Here is a 26,407-nt window from a genome sequence, read left to right as displayed (position 1 = left end):
AGACATAGCAGCTAATCAGCTTCGAAGGAATCCGAGCTAAGGGAAGCAGGATTCCGTTCAAGGGAAGCGACTGACCGTTATAAAGTTTAAGAGGACTTCTGTGACGTTTGAATCAATGCAATCTTTGAGCGTCCTTGGCTTCCGGTCTCATGCATTCGGGATTTTTGTGGCTTTTACCAACACCTCAAAAATGACCAACAAGGCTTAACTGAGGCACTTGCGAGGAGGCGCCTCGGTTCGGAACATAGACGGCTCGCAAACTTAACAACGCTACCTGTTTGCTCGACGTTGTAAGTAATTTGTCCATATCGCTTCTGTCGCCGTCGCTGACAGGACCGGTTGGTTACTAACTGCCTGTTTACTAAATATTTACTAGGCAGCATTATTGCCGATGGGATGATTGATATTGCACGCATCCCAAACCCTTATCACACCAAAACAAACACTCGGCTGCTCAATAACGCGCCTCTGTTGCTATTTGCCGTGGCCGAGGGCCAGCGCAGGCCTCCACACGTTGAGTCAACACCGGTGCGCTGCGGCCTGCGCGCGCCTCGCGGGGGAGCACAGCCTCGTTTGTCTTTCTTTCATTTCCACAAACGACAGATTCATGCTCACGCGCTTCCCAAGAATGCTAGAGCCGCCAACCAGAACGCACCTCTCATTGTGTTATTGTTCTGGAGTTTCGTCGAAGTCGTTGCGTCTTCTCCTTCCGAAGCCTTGACAAAGTTCAAATTCAAGCATGTAACACGTCAAATGGAGTCCACACTAAAGCTGATCAAAAATCTTTAAACATGGGAGACACTGGCCCTATTCACCAAGAAACTAAGTTCTGCACTGGCTCTTTAAAGAGCCAGTGCAACAGCAGAGCCATAAAAATGTTTGCTATGTCAATCGTACAACAAACATCCCATAAAATAGAATAAAGTCTCTTCAAAATTTAACAAGGGTAATTTGACATTAATACATCATATTTTAAGCACAGCACTAAGAAGTACTTATTAAAGGAAATAGTTTATAGACATGAACTTAGAACCATTTATGCCCCCCCATCCCCTCATAGGCGAAAGTGTCATTAGTGAACCAAGAGGTATGTCACTTGTCACGTTTATACTGTATGTGGCCCAAATTACCATGGAGCAACATTATAGTCTATTAAATCAAACACAATAGGTTTGTGTACAGCCTGTATTCTGAACTCACACAAATTTGAAAGCGCTTTCATACGGCAATATGAATATCAAGCATTGGCATAGCCAATAGGTCTCGCCTTTGGGACCTTATAAGTGTTTAGCTATGCAACAGTTGATGTTGTTGCACCAAGGATATTGTGTATTGTGCTGCATAACTAAATACTTATAAGGTCCCAAAAGTGAGACCTATTGGCTATGCCAATGCTTGTTTTGGTAGGCACGGGGAGATTAAGTGATTTGCCCAGAATCACAGGATGTGGAGTCGACCCTGAGGCTTGAACCTTGGTATCCCAGCTCCAAAGTCGGCAGTCTAGCCGTTAGACCACATCCTTTCCCCTTTATTACACACAGGTACGCAAACATAAACTGGAACTTATTTCAAATGTGACAACTATGCCTTATGCATATGCGCCAATCTTGGGATGAGTTTTTCTTTATTTTTATTTTTTAAAGGAAACCCATTCTAAGATGGGTACCAGGCATCATGACGCACACAAATGAGTCATGCACATGCATTGCTCGTCTGCAGCAGGGATTGGATAAACCTGCAGTGCCACTCAACCCACGCTGTGCATGGTCTGCACCGAACCTCATGCCTTCCAAACAACTCAGCCACTTATTTTAGTGTTTGGATAGGTTAGGTTTTTTTTTTTTTACACTGCATCCATCTTCTGAATCAGTAACGACTCACGAGTGAAGAAAACACATGACTGCCAAATCCAGCACCAAAAATAGTGGCTCACTAGTCCTCGAGTCAGCCCCGATTTGCGAGCCGAGCACCAAAAATTCTGATTTTTTTAATGAAATGGTGGGTACCCATAACCATTGCCTTGGGTGGGCCACCATTTGGATTGGGCTCCCATGGCTGTGTGGATTTGTTTTACACAGCACGAAACATGTGAGTAGGTGTGTGCGAAGTTGGTGTAATTTGCATAAGCATAATTGGGTAAAATTTCTGAAAAAGTATGTAAAACTGCACATAATTACATGACAGGGACATCTGGTATTTAGTGTCTATTTTAGTGTAAAATGCGTCATCGCGTCCATTTTGAATGCATTTTGTACAAAAAAGCACCAAAAATTAGGTCCCACAACCAATTGACGCTTGCGTTCTAGTCATTTGTGTTGTTCCTGTGCTTTGATTTTGCCTCGAACACCCTGTAGCCTGTTGGCATAATTTCAATTAACAAAAGTAACATTAAATTCCCAAAATGACATTAGTTACCTCCTGCGTGATGTCCCCTCACTCCTATTTGTGAGTCGGCGCCAACTCCTGAGTTTCTGTTTAGCCAGAAAAAAAAAATCAGCCCTAGTCCAGTCAATCACATTGTCGTAAACGGGAAGGACTTGTGGATTTAAACGGCAGAGATATTGTGTTAACACTTTAAAGCCCGCTTGACACCTCTTGTAAACACTAATTTCTAGGGACGACTGAATGGATTTACCCCAAAGAGAAAAAAATGTGCTTCATGTTAAGTTAGATGGAAACATGTTCACCTGTGTGGGCTGTAGATGAGATGTGAGCTAAAATGCGAAATCACTCATTTTTGCACTCTCCCTTAACTTTTTTCCACAATAGATACATCTTCACCAAACTTGTCATGCCAAAACTAAGATAATGGAATTCATAGGCTGGTAAGTTTCGTGCCTATCTTTCAATGGGGATTAAAGTTATAGGCAAATAAAAAAATGATTTACAATGGAAAGTGTGATATATATATATATATATATATTTACACAAGAGAAATCAGACGTGAAAGGATTCCAGACGAGCCCACAAGGTTGATTCAGCAGGTACGATTTATTCCTAGCAGGTAAGACAACGTGTTTCGACCACGTATATATACACTGGTGCAGCGTTGGGGCTAAAAAACCACGAACCCCCGATATATACTACACAAAGAGAGACAACACTGCACTCCCGGAGGATCCAATTAGCAACATACTTTTGTTCAACAAACAGCATTTTGCACCACAACACGTTTCGACATCCGTCATTCTCACGTGGTGCCGATCTCATGTTGCTTTTATTGACTTGCCTTAAGTATACTCAAGGGCATTCTGGGAAATGTAGTGTCTTTCGCTGGTACACTTGAAAATCCTTGAGATAGTTTCAAAGAGTTTGACTGCAAAGTGCTCATATATTTTCCCAAAAGTCCCATTAGCCTAATTTCCAATGTGGCAGATTTCAGCTAATGTATCATTAAAACTCTTTTGCTGGCTCCCGGGCCCCTACTCCTGTTAATCATGGGCTGCATCAGTGTTGGGAAATCACAAGGACATTTTCTCACCGTTTCTCTTCGATGAAACTGTCCTATGAACACGAAGTCGCCAGGCATTTTGAAAAGACCTTCGGTCCTGCGTCTTCAAGTGTGTAGTACACACGCAGGAAATACGTATCTCCTCGCCAACTTCAAGATCTCAAATAGGTTGACAAAAAACTGGGCATGCCGCTTTTCTTTGAAGGTCAAACACAAAGTGGTCTGCAAGCTACACGCTGTGACTGCTGGCAAAGCGTTGGGGGTAAAAGACCTCAACCCCCGATATTTCCTACACAAAGGGAGATGACGCTGCTCGTCCGGAGGCTCCAATTAGCAACAGTCATTTATTCAATAAACAGCATTTTGCACCACAAAGCGTTCGACATCCGTCTTTCTTAAGTCTTAAGTGGTGCCGATCTCATGTCGCTTTGATTGACATTTGGAAAATATACGAGCACTTTGCAATCGCACTCTTTGAAACGAATTCAAGGATTTTAAAGTGTACTAACAAACTACATTTCCCAGAATGCCCTTGACTATACTTAAGGCAGTATAAGTATATATTGCAGACTTAGGGCCTAATTTACCAGGTTAGCGCCACAAGGAATCTTGCTGCACTGCCCTGCGTCAAAAGGAAAGGTAAACAAGCACTGGCAAAGCCAATAGTTCACGCAATGGCTTTGCCAATGTTTCTAGCCCTGATGTACAGGATGCACACTGATGTGAAGAATGGCAAAAAATAAAACATAAAAGCTAGATCGGTAAATAAAAATTACAAAAAATAAGAGGGGGAAGCATCTCAAAGAATACGGAAGGGGGAGCATTACAAAGAATGTGGTCGGGGAAGCATCATCACAGGCGTAGCATGAGGGAAATAACTGGAGGGCGGGGAAGGTAGGAAGCAAATTGGAAGGGCTCAAGAGGCAAGAAGCAACACAAAGTGAGGGATGGAAGCAAAATAGAATGGGGCTGAGAGAATAAACGGGAGAGAGCAACGTGAAACAGGCTGTGGAGAACCAATCGGGTGATAAAAGCAGTGTGGGAGGAGAAGTACACGAAGGCAAGTGCTACAGTGAATGGTCGGAGAGAACCTCATACGCAACAAATAGCAAAGCAAAGGAAGAGAAGTACATGGAAGAAGACAACTGGAAGACACATGCACTAAAACGTAGTGCCGAACCAAAAAGAACAAGCGCGCTCCTCTCACAAGTGGGGGTGGAGTGAGGCTGAGAGCAGGCAGCGTTTCCCTTGCGGGAGCGAGCGCATTAAATGCTACCATATGGTGCCGCTCGCTCCCGCAAGGGAATCGCCAGACGTGCACGCGTTGCCATTGGAAGCAATGCAACGCGTGCACGTTTTTGCCCGTAAAGCTGTGCCGATGACTAAAGGTCTCTCCTATGCAGCGATTGCGCGCTGCGTAGGTGAGAATTAAAAAGGAGTTTTTGTGAAATATCACATTTGGGTAAATTCATATAATTTAAGCGGGGAAGCCCTGATTTAACCAGGTTTTCTGGTTTCACTTTGTACAAATCAGCCAATAAATAGATATCTAACTCTCTCTCATTGTGATGTTAAAGATTTGTTTTTGCATATTTTTCTGCAGTTTTTATATACCGCAAACTCAACCAAAGGTATTGGAGACGTTTACATGAACACCAGTTACTTTACACATGGTTCACATGATTTTTTTTATTAGGTACAGGGAGATTAGGGTGACCATCTACATACAGGCAAATTCTGGACAGGACTGTAAAAAATTCAGGAGAAAGGGTCAAAATTCATGAAGAAAATTCACGGCTGTAGGAGGGTGGAATCTGACTACATGGTTGCCCCCACTTTTTTTCCTGGTGTTTGAATGGTTTTTGACTAGTCTGGCTGGGATCCTGCTATCCAGGACCCCAGCCTATCTGCTTACTCCCTTAAATGACTGGTGTGCATATTAGATGCACTAGTGATTGGATACTGTGGTACCTTATGAGCCCCTAGTATATGGTACCTTGGGTACCTAGGGCATAGGTACTTCACAGGCCTACCAGGGGCTGAAGCATGTATTATGCCACCCCTGGGAAGCAGACTCAATCTGACATCCCAGGCCTGCTACTGCAGCCTGTGTGAGGTAGTGTTAGCACTCCTCACAGAGATATAGGTTTCTATATCTCACCATACACACACATATAAACCTATCAGCTGCCCCTATGGCAGGCCCTATCAATCCTAAGGGCAGGGTGCTTGGTTTACATTGTGAGGGGGTGCCTCTGCCTGAGCAGGGCCCCTCTGCAGCCACCAGAGTCTATTCTCTATGGCTGTTTGTGGATGCGGTTAAACCATATACTCTTAAGTGCATTAAAATGCTAACTTTGGAATGACTGCATCAAAACATGTCGTGTTTGGTGTCAAACAACTTGGAATCATACCCCCACATCAGTCCATGATGTGGGAGCATGATCCCACCCTTCTAGAGGGGACGACATGCAAAACGATAGAAATCCTATAGAGCCCTGGCATCACAAAATGGATGCCACCAGCACAGACACTGGGCTGCCCTACTGCTGCGGACTGAAACTCGCAGTGGAGGAAGCCCAACAAAAGGCATCCTGTCACAGGGAGGTGTCACCACCTTCCAGACAGGATTTAGTGTATTGGGGCTAGGTGGGTGCACTCCTAGAGTACTTTGAAGTCCTGCACTGGGGGAGCAGTGCATATGCCAGCTCAAACTGGTTCAGAGGCTACCTGCCCCTGCTCTGGCGCGAAACTGGACAAAGGGAAGTGGGTGTAACTCCCAGAGGAGTGGTCATAGAGCTAGTCCCTCCCCTATCTTCACTATAAGATAACAAGCTTTGCCATTGCAAATCAGATAACCCTGGACGACGCTCAACAAAGAAGAATCCTGGCCCTTTGACGTTCCACTACCTTTGGAAGACAGAAGAATCTCCCTTGGAGTCAAGGAGTGACTCCCCTGCGTGGCAGGCACCAAAAACCTTAATCAATGGTTGTAAACATTCCCGCTCCCGCCGGAGTTCGAAGTCCCTGCTGCCCCGGAAGTGGATTTCCTGACTTCTCGATGGCCATTGTGAGTCCCCAGCAAAGCTGTGGCGAGTGGACCCCATGAGTCGACGAGGAACAGCAATACCCGGGGACCGTGCACTATTGTCGAGTACAAACCCTTCACAACGTCCTATGGACTTTTGCATTGGACCATTTGTGGCCCAAGCCTCCAGCAGGTTTTGCAGTGAAAATCAGAGGCCTACTCCGTCCCGAGTGACCGTGGGCTCCTGTGAAGCATTTCCTGAAGAGGCGCCTTTGCGATCCCTTGCCCGTTGGCTTGTGGGTCCCCCGAATACTTTCTCATCAACTAAAAGGGCCCCCCTGGTTGCTCCAGGCCTGCCCTCACTTACCCTTGCTGGGTGAGTCCCTCAGACCTTGCTGGTCTGCACCATCAACTTTCTTCAGTCTACACGTGACTTGCAGTTGCCAAGGCTTGTTGGCTCCAATCCGGTTGCCGACACCGCCATCAGCTGCAGTCGTTGTGGGACACGCCGAATCCAGCTGCTGGTCATCGTCGATCACTCCTGGACCTCGTGAGCGAAGAATCAAAACACCATAGATGACCTGAAATCACCCAACATCTGTGGTCATCCATATTCCTGGCCACCGGCCACTGGCAAGTGACCTTGAACACTGTCCCTTCAATTTTCAGGTCTTCTGCATCTAGAATCCACCCTTGGATTCAACCGGACACTTCTTCAGTTGATGCAAGCGGCAAGTCTTCTTTGGTCTCCATAGAAAACAGCGACGCGACCAGACACCAAAAGACACCTATGCACCCGGCTTCCCTGGGCGAGGTAACTCGTGCACTCCGGTGCCCTAGTGTGTGTTGGCCCTCGAAGTACTTACCTTGTAAGTGGCTTGCTTGTAGACTTCCTCGAAGTACCCTAGAACTTTAAAAATCAAACCGCAACTTGCACCATTATAATCAATAGGGAACCCGCGGCTGTGTTCACACACTGCATGCGTCTCCCGTGGGCCTGTTACTTACCTGCTAACACTGCAGTAGTGAAGCCCCAGTGATTCCCCAGGCCCTAGGCCTTGTCATTTTGCAAGTCGACATTCTTATACCATTTTTTCAGTATATGGTCTGGTACGCCCCTAGGGCTCCAGCCATATTTGTGCTTAATTTATTGTGAAACGTTGATTTGAATGTGTATCTGGCTTCTAATCTCATAAAGAGATTAGTAGAGTGTGTCTAGTAATAAATACATATATATTTGATATATATACCTGTGTGGTGTCCTTTCATTGGGCCCCATAGGGGGGGGAGGGCAACACAGACCACAGACTATATTGTTGGTGTGAAAAAGGCCGCTTTATTGGAAACAGGTGCACCTTACATAGAAACGTCCCTTGGCCTGTGCCGTACAAAACTAATCCTCGCTAAATATAGCCTTCCTAACTGACCCCCCACCCCCTCCCCTAAAAATGTTTCCCGCCCTGCAACAATCATAAACAACTTACAATTCCCAACTTTCCTACCCTATCTAACTAGGTAGATTCTTATATCCTACCCCCACCGTAAACACAACTCATTAGATGTTCCCCATGCCCTAGGGAAAACGCCCAAAATCCTAGCGCACCACACCAGCACCTGTTCCAGCGACAAACCCCCACAACTCAACCTTTCCTAATGCACCTGCCCCCAAGAAAAACACCCCTCCCCAACCCCCAATAGAGGGGTGGGGGGGGGGGCCACCAGCTCTAAAGGGAGGGTGGGCGGGCAAAAACCAACCCCTGACACACACCCCGCCGGCCGCTGTGTCACGATCCACCAAATGGTGGGTCGCCACACAAAATGGCCGGCTAAATAGCCCCCCAGCCCAAAACCAGCCCAAGGAGCCCAACCAGCCCAAACGGAGACCCCAGACCCGGAAGAGCTTGCTCGCGCTCCGGATGCCCTCCCCCTCCCCTGGCCCAAAACCCCCCGGGAGGGCGAGCCTCCCGCTGGTCGGCCGCCCTCCCAAAGCCCTATTGGGCCCCATAGGGGGGGGGGGGGGGAGGGCAACACAGACCACAGACTATATTGTTGGTGTGAAAAAGGCCGCTTTATTGGAAACAGGTGCACCTTACATAGAAACGTCCCTTGGCCTGTGCCGTACAAAACTAATCCTCGCTAAATATAGCCTTCCTAACTGACCCCCCACCCCCTCCCCTAAAAATGTTTCCCGCCCTGCGACAATCATAAACAACTTACAATTCCCAACTTTCCTACCCTATCTAACTAGGTAGATTCTTATATCCTACCCCCACCGTAAACACAACTCATTAGATGTCCCCATACCCTAGGGAAAACGCCACTCGAAAGTCGGAACTGCCGTCTTTCGACCCCCCCCCTTTAGGCCTCCTGACTTCTCGGGTACCTGCACACTCCCAATGCCCTGTCCACTGCCTCCTTCAACTGAACAATGTAAAGCTCCATGCCATACCGCGACAAATGCACCCCATCCTCCCTGAAAAAGTATACTGCCGCATAACGTAATTCCGGGTGTTCCATCCTGCCTATCCCCTCTCTGTCACAAAAAACCCGCATGTCCCTATTTATCTTCCGGCGCGCCCTATCTATGGCCGCTGGGCGCACAGCCCCCCTCCAAGTTCTCCGCGGAACAAATTCGGACCAGATGATGTAACACCCCGACCACTGTGACCTAAACTCCAGCAGATCCCTTTTCATCTGCTTCAGCAACGCCAGGCCCTTGCACTGCACCAAATCATTCTCCCCCAAATGTACCACCAGAACATCCGGACACACCCCCCCCTTTACAAACCTACGAAATACCGGGAAAAGTTTGTGCCATCTCATACCCCCTTGCCCCTGCCATTGACATTGAAACAACCTAGAATCCAACTCTAAATTCAGGTTCTTGCTCTTGTCCCATTCGTATCGCTCCGCTCGCTTGATGAAAGAGTGCCCCAGGATGAGGATGGACAGAACGTCCGCGTCCGGCCCCGCCACCGCACCTGGAAAGAGACACATGTCAGCACAAAGGGAGCACCCCGCCTACTCTTCCCCTCCCCCCCACCTGCGGCCGAACATATGTCTGGTAGCAGTCCGACTTCCACCTCCCCAGACGCATAATGTCCTTCTCCCCCCACCCTTGACGCGCCGCATCAGTCGCCGCCCGATCCGAAATGAATGTGTCCCGAACCATTTCGGCTCCATCCCCATGTCGCGCAGCGCGTGCCGCAAAACCCACAGCAGTTGGGCCGCCGTCACCCGTTCCCCCGCGACCCGGCGAAAAATCTCCCCCTCCGTTGACTGCAAACGTGATGCCAAACGCCGCCCCCACCCCGCTGGGCAGATGTCCTGCTCCCCTGCGGGCCCCAGAAAAACCCAGGTCCCCTCACCCCGCTGATCCGTCTTTGAACGTTGCAACCGCACCGCCACCTCCCCGGCCCGCAGTTCCACCGCCTCCCAGCACACCCCAGCCTTCCCCCGTTGCCCCACCAGCTCAGACACCCTGAAGGCCCCAAAATACATCCACGACATAAGGGTGGAAAACAAAAGAATCTCCTCCCGCGTGTGGCAAAACGCCGGCAGGCGCTGCAGCACCCCTCGGAGCATGGCCCCTGTAATAGGCCGACGTTGCCGAGCCGTGGCCCCCCGTTCCCGCACCCAACCCTCCAGTAGGCGCGCGCCCAGTTCACCTGCCGACGGCGCATAGCCCCACCACAACTTCCCCATGAATGCTATGGCCGACAGCTTGCCTGCAATTGTCGCTTTAGACAAGCCCTTGTCCATCAGTGCCAGCATGAAACACACCACCTGCTCACACCGAACCCCCGGATCTCCTTGCCACCCTGCCCCGCCGTCCACAAACTCCCGCCACGCCTGTTCATATGCCCTCCACGTCGACCTGGCCACGGACACTCTTACCAACTGTACGACCCTCTCTCTCCTACTGACCACATCCCCTCCGGCACCGGCGTCTTGCAGTCGTCCACCTCCGTGGCTAGCCCATGGAACCTCTGCCACTGTGAACAAGACAAAGCATCCGCAATGTCATTGTCCACTCCCGGCACATGTCGTGCCTGAAACAAGATATCATGCTCCAAACAACGTAGCACAAACACCCGCAACAACTTAAGCACCTGCGGATCCCTAGCGGACTGCCGATTTACGACATGTACCACTGCCATGTTGTCCACTTTGAAAATCACGCGTTTGTGCGCCAGCTCCCGTGCCCACACTGTCACTGCCACCACCAATGGGAACAGTTCCAAAAATGCTATGCTCCTCCCGCCGCCCTGCCACTGCGGCGGCCATTCCTCCGCACACCACTTCCCCTGCCAGAAAAGCCCGAAACCACCCACTCCCGCCGCATCCGACGAGATGGTGACATCCCACTCCCAATCTTCCGGGGGAGCCATCGGGATCCCATTGAAATGCGCCAAGAACGCCCGCCACATGCGCAGGTCCTCTTTTGTCCCTGCAGACAATCGCATATGATGATGCGGCAATGTCCCGCCCGCCAGGGCCAGCCCCAATCGCCTGCAAAACGTCCTACCGGCCCGCACCACCCGGCAAGCGAAATTCAAATGCCCCAACAGAACCTGCACCTCCCGCACCGTCACTTTCCGCTGCCCCAACATGCCGTCCACCAAACTCAGCATGCCCAACTTTTTGTCCCCCGGTAACCGGGCCTCCATGGCCACTGAATCTAGCTCAATGCCAAAAAACAACAGCACCGTGCTGGGACCTTGTGTCTTCTCTGGCGCCAGGGGCACACCCCAGTAGCCCATGAGCTCCGTAAAACTGTCCAGCTGCTGCTGGCAGTCCGCCGAACCGGGCAACCCCACCAGGAAAAAGTCATCCAGATAGTGCGTCATCGTCGCCTTCCCCGTGTGCCACGCAAACGCCCACTGTAGGAAGGTACTGAAGCGCTCAAACAACGCACACGAAATTGAACACCCCATGGGCAATGCTTTGTCCACGAAGATGTCACCGTCGAACTGTATCCCCAACAGTTGGTAGTCCTCCGGGTGTACCGGCAACAACCGGAACGCCGACTTGATATCGCACTTTGCCATGAGTGCCCCGGGTCCCACCGCCGTCACCAAACGCCGCGCCACGTCCACCGACGCATACGACACTGATGACAAATCCGTAGCAATATAATCGTTGACCGACGCCCCCTCCGGCCATGACAGATGCTGGATCAGTCGAAACTGCCCCGGCTCCTTCTTTGGCACCACCCCAATGGGCGAGATAATGAGATCCGGCATCGGCGGCCCCCCAAACGGCCCGCCATTCGCCCCTCCCGCACCTCCCTGTCCAACTTCTCCCGCACCACCGCCTTCTGTGCCGCGACCGATTTCAAGTTTTCCGCCCACCGAGCAATGCGCGGACCCTCATAGCCCAGCCGGAAACCCTCCCGGAAACCCTGCCGTAGCAGCCCTGCGTCCTCGGTCCGTGGATAAGACGCCAGCAGGGGTTCCAACCGATCCAGTCTAACCGGTGTACGAGCCCTTTCCCACAGTCCCTTGTCCCCCCCTACCTCCCCTGCCCGCCGCCTGCTGTCCCCCCGGCGCGGGCTGCTGACCCTTGTTTCCCCCCACCCCCCAGCATTGCACCACCGGGTGACGTTTGCCACATTTCGAGCATTCATGCCGGAACTTGCAATATTGCCGCGTACATAGACCCTTGTTGAAATCCCAGCATGCCCCCACCGGGGTTCCCCCGGCACTGTCGCCTTGCCCCACCCCCCCTCGGGTGGGGAGGCTGGGAAAGGGGCGGGGCGCCAGGGGCAACCCACTTGCCGTGTAGATTGTCTTGCCAAACTTGGCCCCCCCCCATGGTCTGCTGATACAAGTCGGAATCAATCTCTCCCCATTTCGCCACCGGGTCCCAGGCCAACCGCGCCCGAAACTCCTCATCATAATGGGACCACGCGTAACCCCCGTAGGTAACTTCCGCCCTCCGGACTACATCCATATACTTAAAAAGTGCCACGGACCTTTCCGGGTATTTTTCGCAGTAAACACTCGCAAAAATCAAAAACCCCGCGGACCAGTTCTCAATGTTCATGGGCACCCTGGGGCGTTTGGCTAATTCCTGTTCCTCTTCCTTCGACCCCTCCTTTGCTGTCAGTTCCCTATGTAAGAGCTTCAGGATGTCTACGTAGTCCCCTTTCCAGATCTTTTCCTTCGTGCCCAGCGACAGATGTGCCCCCAAGGGTTTCGTAATGCCCATATAGGGCAGTTTACGCACCGGCAGCTCATGGCTCTCCTTCCCCTCCTTCCCATCCAGATAGTGCGTCATCGTCGCCTTCCCCGTGTGCCACGCAAACGCCCACTGTAGGAAGGTACTGAAGCGCTCAAACAACGCACACGAAATTGAACACCCCATGGGCAATGCTTTGTCCACGAAGATGTCACCGTCGAACTGTATCCCCAACAGTTGGTAGTCCTCCGGGTGTACCGGCAACAACCGGAACGCCGACTTGATATCGCACTTTGCCATGAGTGCCCCGGGTCCCACCGCCGTCACCAAACGCCGCGCCACGTCCACCGACGCATACGACACTGATGACAAATCCGTAGCAATATAATCGTTGACCGACGCCCCCTCCGGCCATGACAGATGCTGGATCAGTCGAAACTGCCCCGGCTCCTTCTTTGGCACCACCCCAATGGGCGAGATAATGAGATCCGGCATCGGCGGCCCCCCAAACGGCCCGCCATTCGCCCCTCCCGCACCTCCCTGTCCAACTTCTCCCGCACCACCGCCTTCTGTGCCGCGACCGATTTCAAGTTTTCCGCCCACCGAGCAATGCGCGGACCCTCATAGCCCAGCCGGAAACCCTCCCGGAAACCCTGCCGTAGCAGCCCTGCGTCCTCGGTCCGTGGATAAGACGCCAGCAGGGGTTCCAACCGATCCAGTCTAACCGGTGTACGAGCCCTTTCCCACAGTCCCTTGTCCCCCCCTACCTCCCCTGCCCGCCGCCTGCTGTCCCCCCGGCGCGGGCTGCTGACCCTTGTTTCCCCCCACCCCCCAGCATTGCACCACCGGGTGACGTTTGCCACATTTCGAGCATTCATGCCGGAACTTGCAATATTGCCGCGTACATAGACCCTTGTTGAAATCCCAGCATGCCCCCACCGGGGTTCCCCCGGCACTGTCGCCTTGCCCCACCCCCCCTCGGGTGGGGAGGCTGGGAAAGGGGCGGGGCGCCAGGGGCAACCCACTTGCCGTGTAGATTGTCTTGCCAAACTTGCCCCCCCCCCATGGTCTGCTGATACAAGTCGGAATCAATCTCTCCCCATTTCGCCACCGGGTCCCAGGCCAACCGCGCCCGAAACTCCTCATCATAATGGGACCACGCGTAACCCCCGTAGGTAACTTCCGCCCTCCGGACTACATCCATATACTTAAAAAGTGCCACGGACCTTTCCGGGTATTTTTCGCAGTAAACACTCGCAAAAATCAAAAACCCCGCGGACCAGTTCTCAATGTTCATGGGCACCCTGGGGCGTTTGGCTAATTCCTGTTCCTCTTCCTTCGACCCCTCCTTTGCTGTCAGTTCCCTATGTAAGAGCTTCAGGATGTCTACGTAGTCCCCTTTCCAGATCTTTTCCTTCGTGCCCAGCGACAGATGTGCCCCCAAGGGTTTCGTAATGCCCATATAGGGCAGTTTACGCACCGGCAGCTCATGGCTCTCCTTCCCCTCCTTCCCCTCTTTTCCCTTCCCCCCTTCCTTGTCCGGAGTCGCGGCGCCCCCCGCCGCCCCCACGCTGTGCATGCCTACCCCCGCATCGCACACGTACTTGCCCTTATTCAGCCGCACACCCCCCTCCCCTCCCCCCGTCTCCGTACCAATCGCGACCGTGCGCCTGTCCCCCCCGAAACCCCACCCTGCCTTGTTTCCTGCCTTACCTGGCGTCAAGGTCGGCGTCCGCACCGGATCCCGCCGCCTCACCAGTGGAACAGGGGGGGCCGTCACTCTCGCCGCCTTGGTCCGCCGAGGCGCCTCCTGTAATGTACTAGACACAGCATTACTCGGCTCTCCCCCTCCCTCCTTCCGAATTTCCCCCTCCTCTTCACTCCCCTCCTCATAGTCCACTGACTCTCTCTCCTCCTCGCCATCCATTCCACGCTCTCGCCACAGGCCGCCCTCCGCGGGCTCCAGCCTGCTCAGACCAGCCCGCTCCCTGCACGTGAGCCACAGCTCACTAAGGTCCACACTCGCTCTCCGCCTCTTGCCCTGCCGCGCTTCTGGGTCCCGATCAAAACGGACGGACCGCTGCCCCCGTCCCCCAGCGGCCGCATCTACCCTTTGGGGTGGGGCTGGCGGGGACCTACCGCCCCGTCTGTCTCGTGCCACCGCTGCCAGGTCCCTCGTTGGAGCGCGGCCGCCCGCATGAAGCAGAGCCGGCCCATCCCCTTGGCGGATTGGAGCCGTATGCAGCTCTCCCGAGCACCTCTCTTGACGCTCCTGTGGAAACAAAGAAGTGGAGTCCAACGTGCCGGGGTTAAAACGACCCACCCCCCACCCCCCCGCATCACCCCACCCTCCCCCGCCCCTCCCGATCCACGACGAATGACCCCCCCGCCGCGCCGCGGCCGACCGCCATGCACCCGCCTCCCACCCCCCGCCCCCCATCCCCCAACCCGCCCCCTCCTCCCCTTCACTCCACTCCAGTGCCTCCAGTTCCCGCCGCACCACCCCGCTCTCCTGGGCCGCGCCCCAGCCCCCCACCAACCCCCCCGGCGCCCCCCACTCCAGGCGTCCGCACGGTCCCCCCCGCTCCCCCCCCCTGCTGCCCCGCCCGACCGCCCGCACTCCAGGCCCCCTCCCCGCCGCTCCCCGACCCCCCCCGGTCACCCTCTCCCCCCTGCTCCACCCCCTCCCCCGCGCTCCGCGTCCTCGCCCCCCGCGCACCCCCAGGCCGCCCGCCTGACGCCTCCCCGCCGCTCCTCTCTCCTTCCCCCTCCTCCGAGCTGTCAATCAGAAACGGCGATGCCCCCCCCTCCCCCTCCACTCCACCCCCCTCCCCCCCATTTGCCTGCTGTCCTCACTAGCACCCTCCCCTTCTGGCACTCCCCCCCCCTTTCTGCCGGCGCCTGCCCCCCACTCACGTCACCAACCTCCCCCCCTCCCCCCACGAACTGTAGCCTAGGCCGCTGCACCCCCCCCCGCCTACCCCCCCGCCTCCGGCGCACAGGAGCCGCTACCGCCCCCCCCTGCCCCGCCCCCCCACCGCCGCCCGCTGTCGTGCCCGTGGGGGGTCGCACGCGAGAATCGCTGCTGCGACCCCACTCGCCGCTCTCCTCTTAGGCCTCACCTGCGTGTCGAGCCGCAGCAGGTCTGTGCGGCCTGCTTCCGCGAGGAGGCGGAGGGCCTCCACTACTCTCGGGTCCTCGCTCATGGTGTCCCTGTCGCTCTGCACGCCACCGCCGTATGCTCAGCCGCCTCTGCCCCCTCTCCTCCGCGATACCGACACCGCTCCGCTAACTGCAGCAAATATGCCCCGGAGTCAGCCTGCCTAGTGTACCGTGTCACCCTTTGCCGAGATCCGCCTCCCGACGCTGCCAACAGCACCGATTGAAGTATCCCGCAGTAAGTAAAACAAAAACCAACCCCCGACACACACCCCGCCGGCCGTTGTGTCACGATCCACCAAATGGTGGGTCGCCACACAAAATGGCCGGCTAAATAGCCCCCCAGCCCAAAACCAGCCCAAGGAGCCCAACCAGCCCAAACGGAGACCCCATACCCTGAAGAGCTTGCTCGCGCTCCGGATGCCCTCCCCCTCCCCTGGCCCAAAACCCCCCGGGAGGGCGAGCCTCCCGCTGGTCGGCCGCCCTCCCAAAGCCCTATTTGGTAATTCAAGAGATTATAAGGTAAAACAAGCTGCTTTACATTCCTCTGAGACTTAGCCTGAAGGCTGCTCTCCACAGCTACCACTAGGATAGCTTTCTTTAAAAGGTTGTCTTAAACCTATCTACCATAAGAGTCGAATTGGACTGGTGCAAGGTGGCCACTATAACTAGTGACCAGCATATGCTAGGCCAACTTCTCACAACGACCAAGGGTCAAACTTCAGGAAAAAATTCAAGACAAAAGGTACATTTCCAGACACATCCAAGGAGAGGATGTACCCCACTACGTCATCAGTGCATTTATTCACTATTTTCTACATAGCATTATTTATTCACTATGGTCTTTTTGTGATTGCCTCTAGGTATGCTACATTCAGGTGGCACATTACGTCCTTGTTCAATAATAAATAAATGTCCATGAGCACAGTCTCAAGACCATCACTCCTACCCAAATGTACCCAATCTTTATTGAAGAGAACGCAACAGCAATATTTTGATTATGTTTCTACACATTTTGAAACTCACTGCAAACAGTTTGGGAAACATTAAGGTAAGTGACCTTCTGCTAGTTTAACCCCTTCGCTGCCAGGCCTTTTCCCCTCCTGTGCCACGCCCTTTTTTGGCTATTTGGGGTAGTGCACACTGAGGCCCCTGTAACTTTTTGACCACATAAGGTATCCACGCCAAATTTGCGTCCTTTTCTTCCAACATCATGGGGATTCTAAAGGTACTAAGGGTTTGTGGATTCTCCTAGAGGGGTCACAGAAATGAGCCAAAATACAGCAAACTTTTGTTTTTTTTTCGGAAAAATTGGAAAAACGGGCTGCAAATGAAAGCATCTGGGTTTTTCCCTGCAAATGTTATCAAAAAAGTGTTTGTGGGGTTGAAATCACAATTTTCCCAGCTTTTCGGGGATACCGGACTTTTGTCAGAAACCCTTCCAGTTATTGGCAGAAATGGGTACAAAAGCAATAATGGATCCTGGAAAGCTATACATTTTCGAGAAGAAGACAAAATTCTGAATTCAGCAAGGGGTCATTAGTGTAGATCCATCAAGGTTGTTTTATAGAAACTAACAGTTAAATATAGGATAAATTGAAAATTAGTTGAAAAAAAAAGCCTTTTGTGTTAACGTTTTCACCTGTAACTTCTTCTAATTATGACAGCTCTTTGAAAGCAATATACCATTACATCCGCTGGACATTACTGGTTGTGGGGATATATAGGACTTGTAGGTTCACCAAAAACCCGACGAACCCAGAGCCAAAAACTGAGCAGCAACTTGCAATGGTTTTTTATTATGTACCGGGTATATAGTAATTATTCTGTAAAAATGTGTACATGGAAAAATCGGTATGAAAGACACCTATGTATTTCTGAAATGGGAACAAAATATAGAGTTTAGAAACAGTAGATATTTGCACATTTCTGAAATTGGTAATACTCATACTAGCATGAGAATTATCAGTCATTTTTTAGAATGACTTCTTTTTTACACAATATCTTTCATTTGGAAGGCAGAAATGCATCGAAAGTCAATAGATAATACCAGTTCCTTTACAAAACTGAATTACCCCAAGTCTCTCGATAAAAATGGTACCTCACTTGTGTGGGTAGCCATAGTGCCCGCGACAGGAAACGGCGCAAAATGCAACGTGGTCACAACTCAATATCGCAGTGAAAATTTACCCTTTTTTGACAAAATGTCTAGCTGTAGTTTTTGAACCCTAGCTCTGCGGGCACCTTGGGAAACCTAGTACAGATTTCGGGGAGCAGAACCCAATAGAAATAGCCCTTGCTTTCTGTAGTAATCCACTCAACAGCATTCAGTTCAAAGTGTGGATTTATTGAAGTAAAGACTACACAGCTGATAATATGCCAGGCACATCCATCATGATAGTCAGTTTCTCTTGAGTTGAATCATAACATTCTAAGTGTGACCAGAAGTGCTGACATCACAAACACAATTACAGCTGTAACCAGGAGGATGATGAATACTGCATTTAACATTGAAGATAGAATATAACATACCTCCTTTTCTTCAAACCAAATTAACAAAGAAAACAAAATCAAACAAAGTAAATAGGACAGTGTAAAATAAACATATACAATACAAAACCTTAATCACGAAACCTATGAGGAGTAACAGGAACTCTAGAGCTCTTTCTATGTTGTCCAAGAGAAGGCGTGAAGATACCCTCCTGTCCAGTCGAACTAGGAACTTTAGAAATAGGACAAAATCTAGTCTTGACCAATTTGGACAAATTCCACCAACAACCACCCTCCACCTGGACGGCATTGTTGCAAATTCTAATAACCTTGACAGGTTCACCAAATTTACATCTTCCTTTCTTTGTGTGCACAGGATTCTCAATGCGAACAAAATCACCAACAGAAAGAGAAACAACCTTGACACCTTTCTTTCTGTCAAACCACATTTTCTCTCTTCCTTGTGCAATATCAGAATTGACCTTGACCATTTTCATGAGGGATTCTACATTAGACAGTGAATCTATCCATTTCCCCATCCATCCTGGTCGAAAACTAGTATTAGCCTTTCTTCCCCTTAATACCTCAAAAGGAGAAACTTTAGTCGATGAATGGGGTGTGGTCCTGTAAAACCACAGCATACTTTCAAGTGAGCTAAAGACATCACGTTTCCCATTCACAGCCCACTTGACACACTCGCCCACAACCCTGTTCATTCTCTCCACAAGACCATTGGTCTGTGGATGATATAATGAGCTTCTGAGGTGTTTAATTCCACTTCAAGCAAGAAAAGATTGAAATTCCTCACTTAAAAATTGAGTTCCATTGTCAGAAACCAAAAATTGTGGAAACCCTTCCCTCAAAAATATGTCCTTGAGAAACTTGACAACGCTAGAAGAACTAGCCTCCCTGACCACCTTAATTTCCGGCCATTTAGATGTATAATCCATCAAAAAAATAATGTACTTCATTCCTAAGGGTAGGATTTCATATGGTCCCATAATGTCAATACCTACTTTAATCCATGGACCAGATGGACATTCAATAGGAAATAAAGGTGGAGTGACAACCTTCAATGTTTTCTCTGACGAGCAACACACAGGACAATGTTCAACTGTCGTGCTGATATCATCATCCATGCTGGGCCACCAGAAGTCTTGGCGGACACGTCGTTTAGTGAGGGTGATGCCCAGGTGTCCCTCATGAGCCTCTTTGATAATAATAGCCCTCAGAGAATGAGGTGGAATAAGCTTATCACATCTCATTAATAGACCATCTTCTACTGATATTTCGGACTCAAGTTTCCAATATGGTTGAAGTATGGTAGGCAAAGATTTCTCTTTTGGCCATCCATTTTTGACAAGCATGCAAACTTGTTGAAGACTATCTTCCAATAGTGCTGTCCTCCAATCAGCTTCAGTACCAACTGCAAGAACAGAAATATCTAGAGAAGCCACAAAACAATCTTCAGCATCTTCTTCATTTAAATCTTGAAAACTGGTCCCTTCACAAAACCCACTGCTCTGAGGAAAACGTGACAAGAAATCTGCTCTTGTATTTTTTCCCCCAGCAATATGTGAAACTTCAAATTGATACTGAAGAAGCTTGCTGACCATTCTGGTAATCCTTGGAGTACAACATTTACTGGGACCAGAAGTCAATATTGAAACAAGGGGCTTATGATCAGTAAACAAGTTAAAACGTCTTTCCCATACGTAAGGTCGATATTTATCTATGGCCCACAAACAAGCAAGTAACTCTTTCTCAATTACGGATTACTGGACTTCAGCACTCCCGAGCACTCTTGAAGCAAACGCAACAGTATTTTCTCGACTACCACTCTGTTGTGTAAGGATGGCACCCAAACCATCCTGACTAGCATCTACAGTTATACAGCATGGTAAGTCAGGATCAAAGGGAGTAAGGGCATCACTTTCTTTTAAAGAGTTCTTAACTTCCTTAAATGCACGATCACATTCTACACACCACAAAAATTTGGATGAACTCTTGAGCAGATTACTAATAGGTCTAACCATTGATGCATAATTAGGAATAAATCTTGAATAATATTCCAAAAGACCTAATAGAGATTTAACACCTGTCTTGTCTTTTGGCACAGGAGCATTCAAAATGGCATCGACAAGACCTTGTCTGGGCTTGATTCCTTCATGAGACAACAAATGACCAAGGTATTCTATTTCTCTACAAGAGAACTTACATTTTTCAGTTTTTAGTACAACACCACTTTTTTTGAAAATTTCAAGTACATGTCTGATAATAACATCATGTGAATCATTGTCTTTAGCATAAATAAGAACATCGTCTTGAAAAATGAGAACCCCTTCTACACCTCTCAACATGTTCTGCATGACCCTCTGGAACACTGACGCAGCGGAGGCTAACCCAAAAGGCATCCTCCGATAACGAAACGTTCCAAGAGGGGACACAAACGCTGTTAAAGCAAGAGAGTCGGGTAGCAGTTCTATCTGATGGTAGGCGCTAGCCAAATCCAACTTGGAGAACACACATGCACCTTTTATACGGGTAAAAAGATCAGAGATTCTAGGCAAAGGGTGAGAGTCAACCCAGATCTCTTTGTTGAGAGACCTGAGATCCACACACACACGCAACTGCCCATCACGTTTTCGAGCAACGACCAGGGGTGACAACCAAAGGGAAGATTGTGTAGGTTCAATAATCCCTTTGTCGCAAAGTGTTAAAAGCTCCTTATTGAGGTCTTCCCTGATGCTGAAAGAAACACCCCTGAGTTTGTGCTTAACAGGGATTGCCCCATTTCTGACAATGATTTGAATCCTGTAATCTTACCCAGGCTATCACCAAACACTGAAAGAAATTCAGTTTTCCACTATGTACACTCCTCTTCACAGGTAACTAACATGACCTGTTATTTAGTTCCTTGTTTTAATATCATGCCAAAAAGGCCCTGGTGAAACCACCCAAGAATGTTGAGCCCCTTGACCGCTACATAGATTTTGCCCCTGATTCTCCTCCCCTTAAATATAAGAAAATCTTCAATTTATCCCAATAGTTCAATTTTCCGTCCCTCATAAGAAACTGGTGATCGATCGGGAGGGAACAATTCTCTCTCACCCCAGGTTTCATAGATTTATTTCTGAGTTATCATTGTGATTCTGGCACCAGAATCTACGAATAAATTGAGTTTCTTATCTCCAACAAAAATTTCAACAACAGGGTCAACACAACATGACGGATCACCGGTAAGAGGTATGGACGCATCATCAGGAAGACCGTCCTCCTGAACGACAGAAACAATTTCTCACTCTGACTCATCATCAGATTCTATGACACAAGCTATAGTTTTCTTTTGAAATTTGTTTTTGAGACAGACTGTTGCAAAGTGTCCCATTTTCTTGCAATAATTGCACATGGAATTCAGAGCAGGACATTTTGACCCCTTGGCGTGAGAAGAACTACCACAGCGTAGACAGACATTGCTGGGTATAGGTACATCAGATTTGATTTTAGAAAGATTATTAGTAGTCTTCTTGGGAAATTTGTTCGTGGGTTTCTTAGTAGACCCAACAAAATTGACACTTTCAACTGGTTTATCTTCAAGTTCTTTGAGAGAGACATGGGAGGTTTCAATACTTTTTGCAACCTTAATAGTTTCATCGAGTGTGGGATTATCCATGGAAAGCAATTTTTGTCTAATATGTTTGTCTTTACAATGGCAAACAAACTGGTCGCGAATAAGCTGTTCAGTAAAATTTTCAAAAACACACACTGAAGCTAACTTTCTGAGAACGGAGATGTATGCGTCGACATCTTCACTTTCAGCTTGCTTCCTCTCGAAAAATGTGTGTCTAAGTACAATTAAACTGGGTTGCTTGTCAAAACGTAACTTAAGTTTGGATACAGTAGTTTGGTATTCGTCCAACACTTCACCATTATCAGCTACATCTGGGAAATGCTTAAATATTAACCTTCCCTCAAACCCAAGGGAATGTAATAGTAATTATTTTTTTCTTTCGGGTCGGTATCTTAGGGCACCAATTGCCCCCAGATAAGTCTCGAAAGCATCAAACCAAATATCCCACTTTACAGGCGGTTCTCCTGGAGTTTCTAGAAAAGAGGGAGGAGCATTGATTGATTGCATAGTTGATATACTGCTAAAATAAATATAAAAAATGAGATAGTATAGAAAACCCTATAAAAGAGAGAGCTACACTATGGCTTGAAATGTTGGAAAGAGAGCATAAACCACTTTTAACTCCTAGTGTAGAAACAGTGTGAATAATAAATATCAAATTTCAAATGAGTTCTGAAGTTGAATGAATTTCACAGAGAGAGATTTCTCACAAATAGCGTACAAATCACTGTGATACATTTCCAAGAAAATAAACCAGAGACAAAACAAATCTTTAAAAAAAAAATAAACGAATCATAAATGGTCCATGAATGAAACTCAAGAATGATGAAGATAGATAAAGTTCATTGTGTATGACACTGTACAATTAGTGTGCGAATCACTGCGATCCGCATTGAACTGGAAATGTGGATGAAGCAATAAAAGTTTCAAAATTGCTTGAAGTAGATAGATGTAAATGCTTCAGCTCCTGAAATGAAACCAAGTAAAACTCTATTAAAGTTGGTTGCTGTGGAGATGAGGTTGGCAGTAAATGTAACGTGTGCAGATCCAACAGTAATTGTAGTTGACAAGAGATAAGTAGAAAACACTCATAAAAAGAAATAAATTGAGTGTGGTCGTGGTTGGCACAGTTGTGGTTGGCAAACGGTCCCAAAAAATGAACGATGAAACATGTGAGAAGACACTCGCGGTAATGCTGGTGAAGACGATCGTAGTCGTGGTTGCCAATTTGTGGTTGGCAAGGAATACTAAAGGAGAAAATGGCCGCTGAGGCATGCGCGAGAGAACACTCGCGATAATGTGCGTCCTGGCAACAACAGATCAAACTTCAATACTCGCGATGAAGCGCAAGACTGCTCTTGTGTTCATGCGCATGCTCGCATAATAGACACTGTAGCTTGCGCGAGGCAGAGTTCGAGATGGAGTCGGTCCGATGAAATCCCTTAAAGAAAAATATGCACGCGCCAGTTGAATTCGCGCACAGATTGAGGATATGATAAATAAAGTTGAAATCTGCCAAGTACAAATAGCCACCCACCGGCACCTTAAAAAAAAATCTCGTTTTCCTTTAAGAGTGTGATCCAGAGATTTGCAACACTCGTCTAAGTACGGAAGGGTCACGGGTAGAAATACAAAGAAAACTCACTGTTGCTGTGTCAGCAAGGACGTCTCTCTGAAGGTAACGGGGAGTAAACTCAGAAGCTGGATGTAGGCAAAGTGGATGGAGGCACACCCAGGAGAGACGTCATGCAAACCAACCGTATCGATGCTAGAGTTGAAGCCACTGGAACACAGCTCGACAGAGGCAGTGACACAAGAGTAATCGATGCAAGAAGAAAATGCAGACAGCTCCAACTCTTCCGTCAAAGTAGAAAACAAGGTAGATAAAACAGCTTGATTTGAAGTTGATTGATGGTAGTTGTATAGAAGGCAATTTAAGCAGATGTTCAAAATTGTTGAAATGTGGGTTCTGCTGTGTAGTCAAATCGTCACCAAAAATCTGTAGTAATCCACTTAACAGCATTCAGTTCAAAGTGTGGATTTATTGAAGTAAAGACTACACAACTGATAATCTGCCAGGCACATCCATCATGAGAGTCAGTTTCTCTTGAGTTGAATCATAACATTCTAAGTGTGACCAGAAGTGGTGACATCACAAACACAATTACAGCTGTAACCAGGAGGATGATGAATACTGCATTTAACATTGAAGATAGAATATAACACTTTCCCATTCAGGGAGAACATACCAAACCCTTGCTGCACTTAGTGATTTATCACCATCAACTGATAACTTGAGGCTATGTTGGAAACTAGCTGACCCTCCTGATTTTCCGAGCAAGGTAATTGCTGAGCATATTAATTTAGTCATGGGTTGCTTGGAGGGCGATAGTTGACTATTTTGTCGCACTGTGCTTTAGAATTAGTCAGTCCCTCTCCAAACCGCCTAGATCTATGCAGCAGGCTCCGCTGTGGTTTGACCATGACTGTTCTCTGGCTAACCGTCATTTACATAAAGCTCTAAATAATACCAAGAGGGATCACACCGCCATAGCAATCTCGAGTAAACAATATAAAATGGTGACGGAGAAGAAGAAAAATAAAATTATTTGCCATCAGTGGGATACCCCCTGTTGCATAAGGCTCACTCTAATGACAGAAAATCCTTTTGGAGAGCCATATCTAGCATCCGCTCCCTTAGCAAGACAACTACTACCATTAGTTGCCACATTAGTAGCTCAGCGGGGGAGACTCATTTTACTGCAGTATATTCAGCCCCAGTATCACCTTTAGCCCAAACATTACACCAGATTTGCCCTTAACATTACATGTCACACAGTGATTTTTGCCATACAGAAGAGTAAAGGGGGAAAGTGCCAGGGCCAATTGGCGTCCCAATTGACAATCAAATGCAATCTTGAATTATGGGCGTCCCTCCTGACAAACGTTTTTAACAATATAAGCTATCAGACTGTACCAAGTTCCTGGGTAAGCTCAGTGATTCTTCCAATCTATAAAAAAGGGGACTGGTCTAAATCACATTGTTATTGCCCCATATCACTGATAGATATTCTAGCCAAAATCTTAGGTTGGGTCCTATATAATAGGATACTGGAATGGGTACTAGACAACAATATCTTAAATGCTTGTCAGTATGGGTTTCATACTGGAATTGGTACAGTGGAACAAAGCCTACATTTGAACTTACTCATTGGAAAATATATAGTGGCCAAGCAGTACTCTATTTATCTAATCTTTATGGACCTGTCAATGGCATTTGATTGTCTCAACAGGTCAAAGTTGTGGCAATTGCTTCTGGAGATGGGCTAGAGAAAAATGTAGTGTATTCACTCATTTTTTTACATACAAACACTAAGGCCAGAGTCAGACTTGGCCAAAGTGGGGAGGTCTCAAATGAGATCTGCATAGGACCGGGTAAGGGGGGGGGGGTGTCGTCATGGATGCATTCTTGTACCATTACTGTTTATTCCTTATATTAATAAATTAGGTGCAAAACTGACATTAAGTACCCCCGATGTTCCAAAAATAAATGGTGTACAGCAACTAGTTCTGTTGTATGTGGATTGTATGCGGATGACCCCCTAAAGCGCTCCGCTCACAAGTGCAATCATTTGTACAGTTCATGGCTGATCTTGAGCTAACTAATTAATGATGCTAAATCCTTCATTATGTCCAGTGTCCCTGAGCACATTAAACTTACGTCCATACACGCTGGATCTCATCGACTAACAAGCACAGATACCTTTTCTTATTTGGGTGTAAGCTTCAGCTCCTCGGGCTCTTGGGCTCCTCACATTGCATTATGCAGAGCAAAGTTGGCCAGAGCAGGGGGATCCCTTCTTAACTTCCCATGCCCCCATAGGAGCTGGGTATTGCCCCCCGTTGCAAATTTATACCATCCAGTGTGTCCCATTAGCCTCATCTGGGGCAGAAATATGGGGAATAGGGTACTGTGTAATAGTACAGAGGGAAGAAAATAATTTCCTCAGGAAAATTGTCCTCTTTGCTACCCCTTTGCTACCCCTCATTATATTTGCCATAAGGAACTGAATTTGAATTATTTAAGTTATCTCTTTCATATTAAACCACCTTTACTGTGGTCATTAATTTAGAAAAAAGAGGAGGTGGTTTTAACCCAGGACATAATAAATGATTAGCTGGTTTGAAATAAGGGGCTTACAATGCCACGGCTGGCGAATGTTAATAAATCATTTGATGAGATAGGCCTATCCTGTGTTTTCTTAGATAGAGCACCTCATGCCATCCCTGGTAGGAAACAAGTACAAGCTTTATTGCTCACCCAATTACAAGGCAATTAGGTTAATCGCAGAACGCCAAAAAAGAACGGTTGCAAATTATTTACATTTAAACCCTGAAATCTTCGCCAGAAGCTATTTATGGAACACTAGGGGGCATTTGGGGCGTTCATTATTGTTTCGTTTTA

The 26,407-nt window shown here is 48.6% G+C and overlaps 1 protein-coding gene across 4 annotated transcripts in view; it reads right to left on the bottom strand.

Moving 5' to 3' along the window:
• CDKL1 (cyclin dependent kinase like 1) overlaps positions 1-26,407 on the bottom strand; it is a 412,368-nt gene that overhangs the window by 321,608 nt on the left and 64,353 nt on the right. Inside the window, exon 1 of one of the 4 annotated variants that reach the window (XM_085626997.1) lies at positions 3,482-3,862. The exons of the other annotated variants lie outside the window; for them this stretch is intronic. Coding sequence (XP_085483123.1) covers positions 3,482-3,529 — 48 coding nt within the window. The 5' untranslated portion in view covers positions 3,530-3,862. Of the gene's footprint in view, positions 1-3,481; positions 3,863-26,407 lie in introns of those variants that run through there. 4 annotated transcript variants of the gene reach the window in all.

Source organism: Triturus cristatus, chromosome 9 (genome assembly GCF_964204655.1).
Source record: "Triturus cristatus chromosome 9, aTriCri1.1, whole genome shotgun sequence".
NCBI lineage: Eukaryota > Metazoa > Chordata > Amphibia > Caudata > Salamandridae > Triturus > Triturus cristatus.
This window is presented reverse-complemented; position numbering and strand designations above follow the sequence as displayed.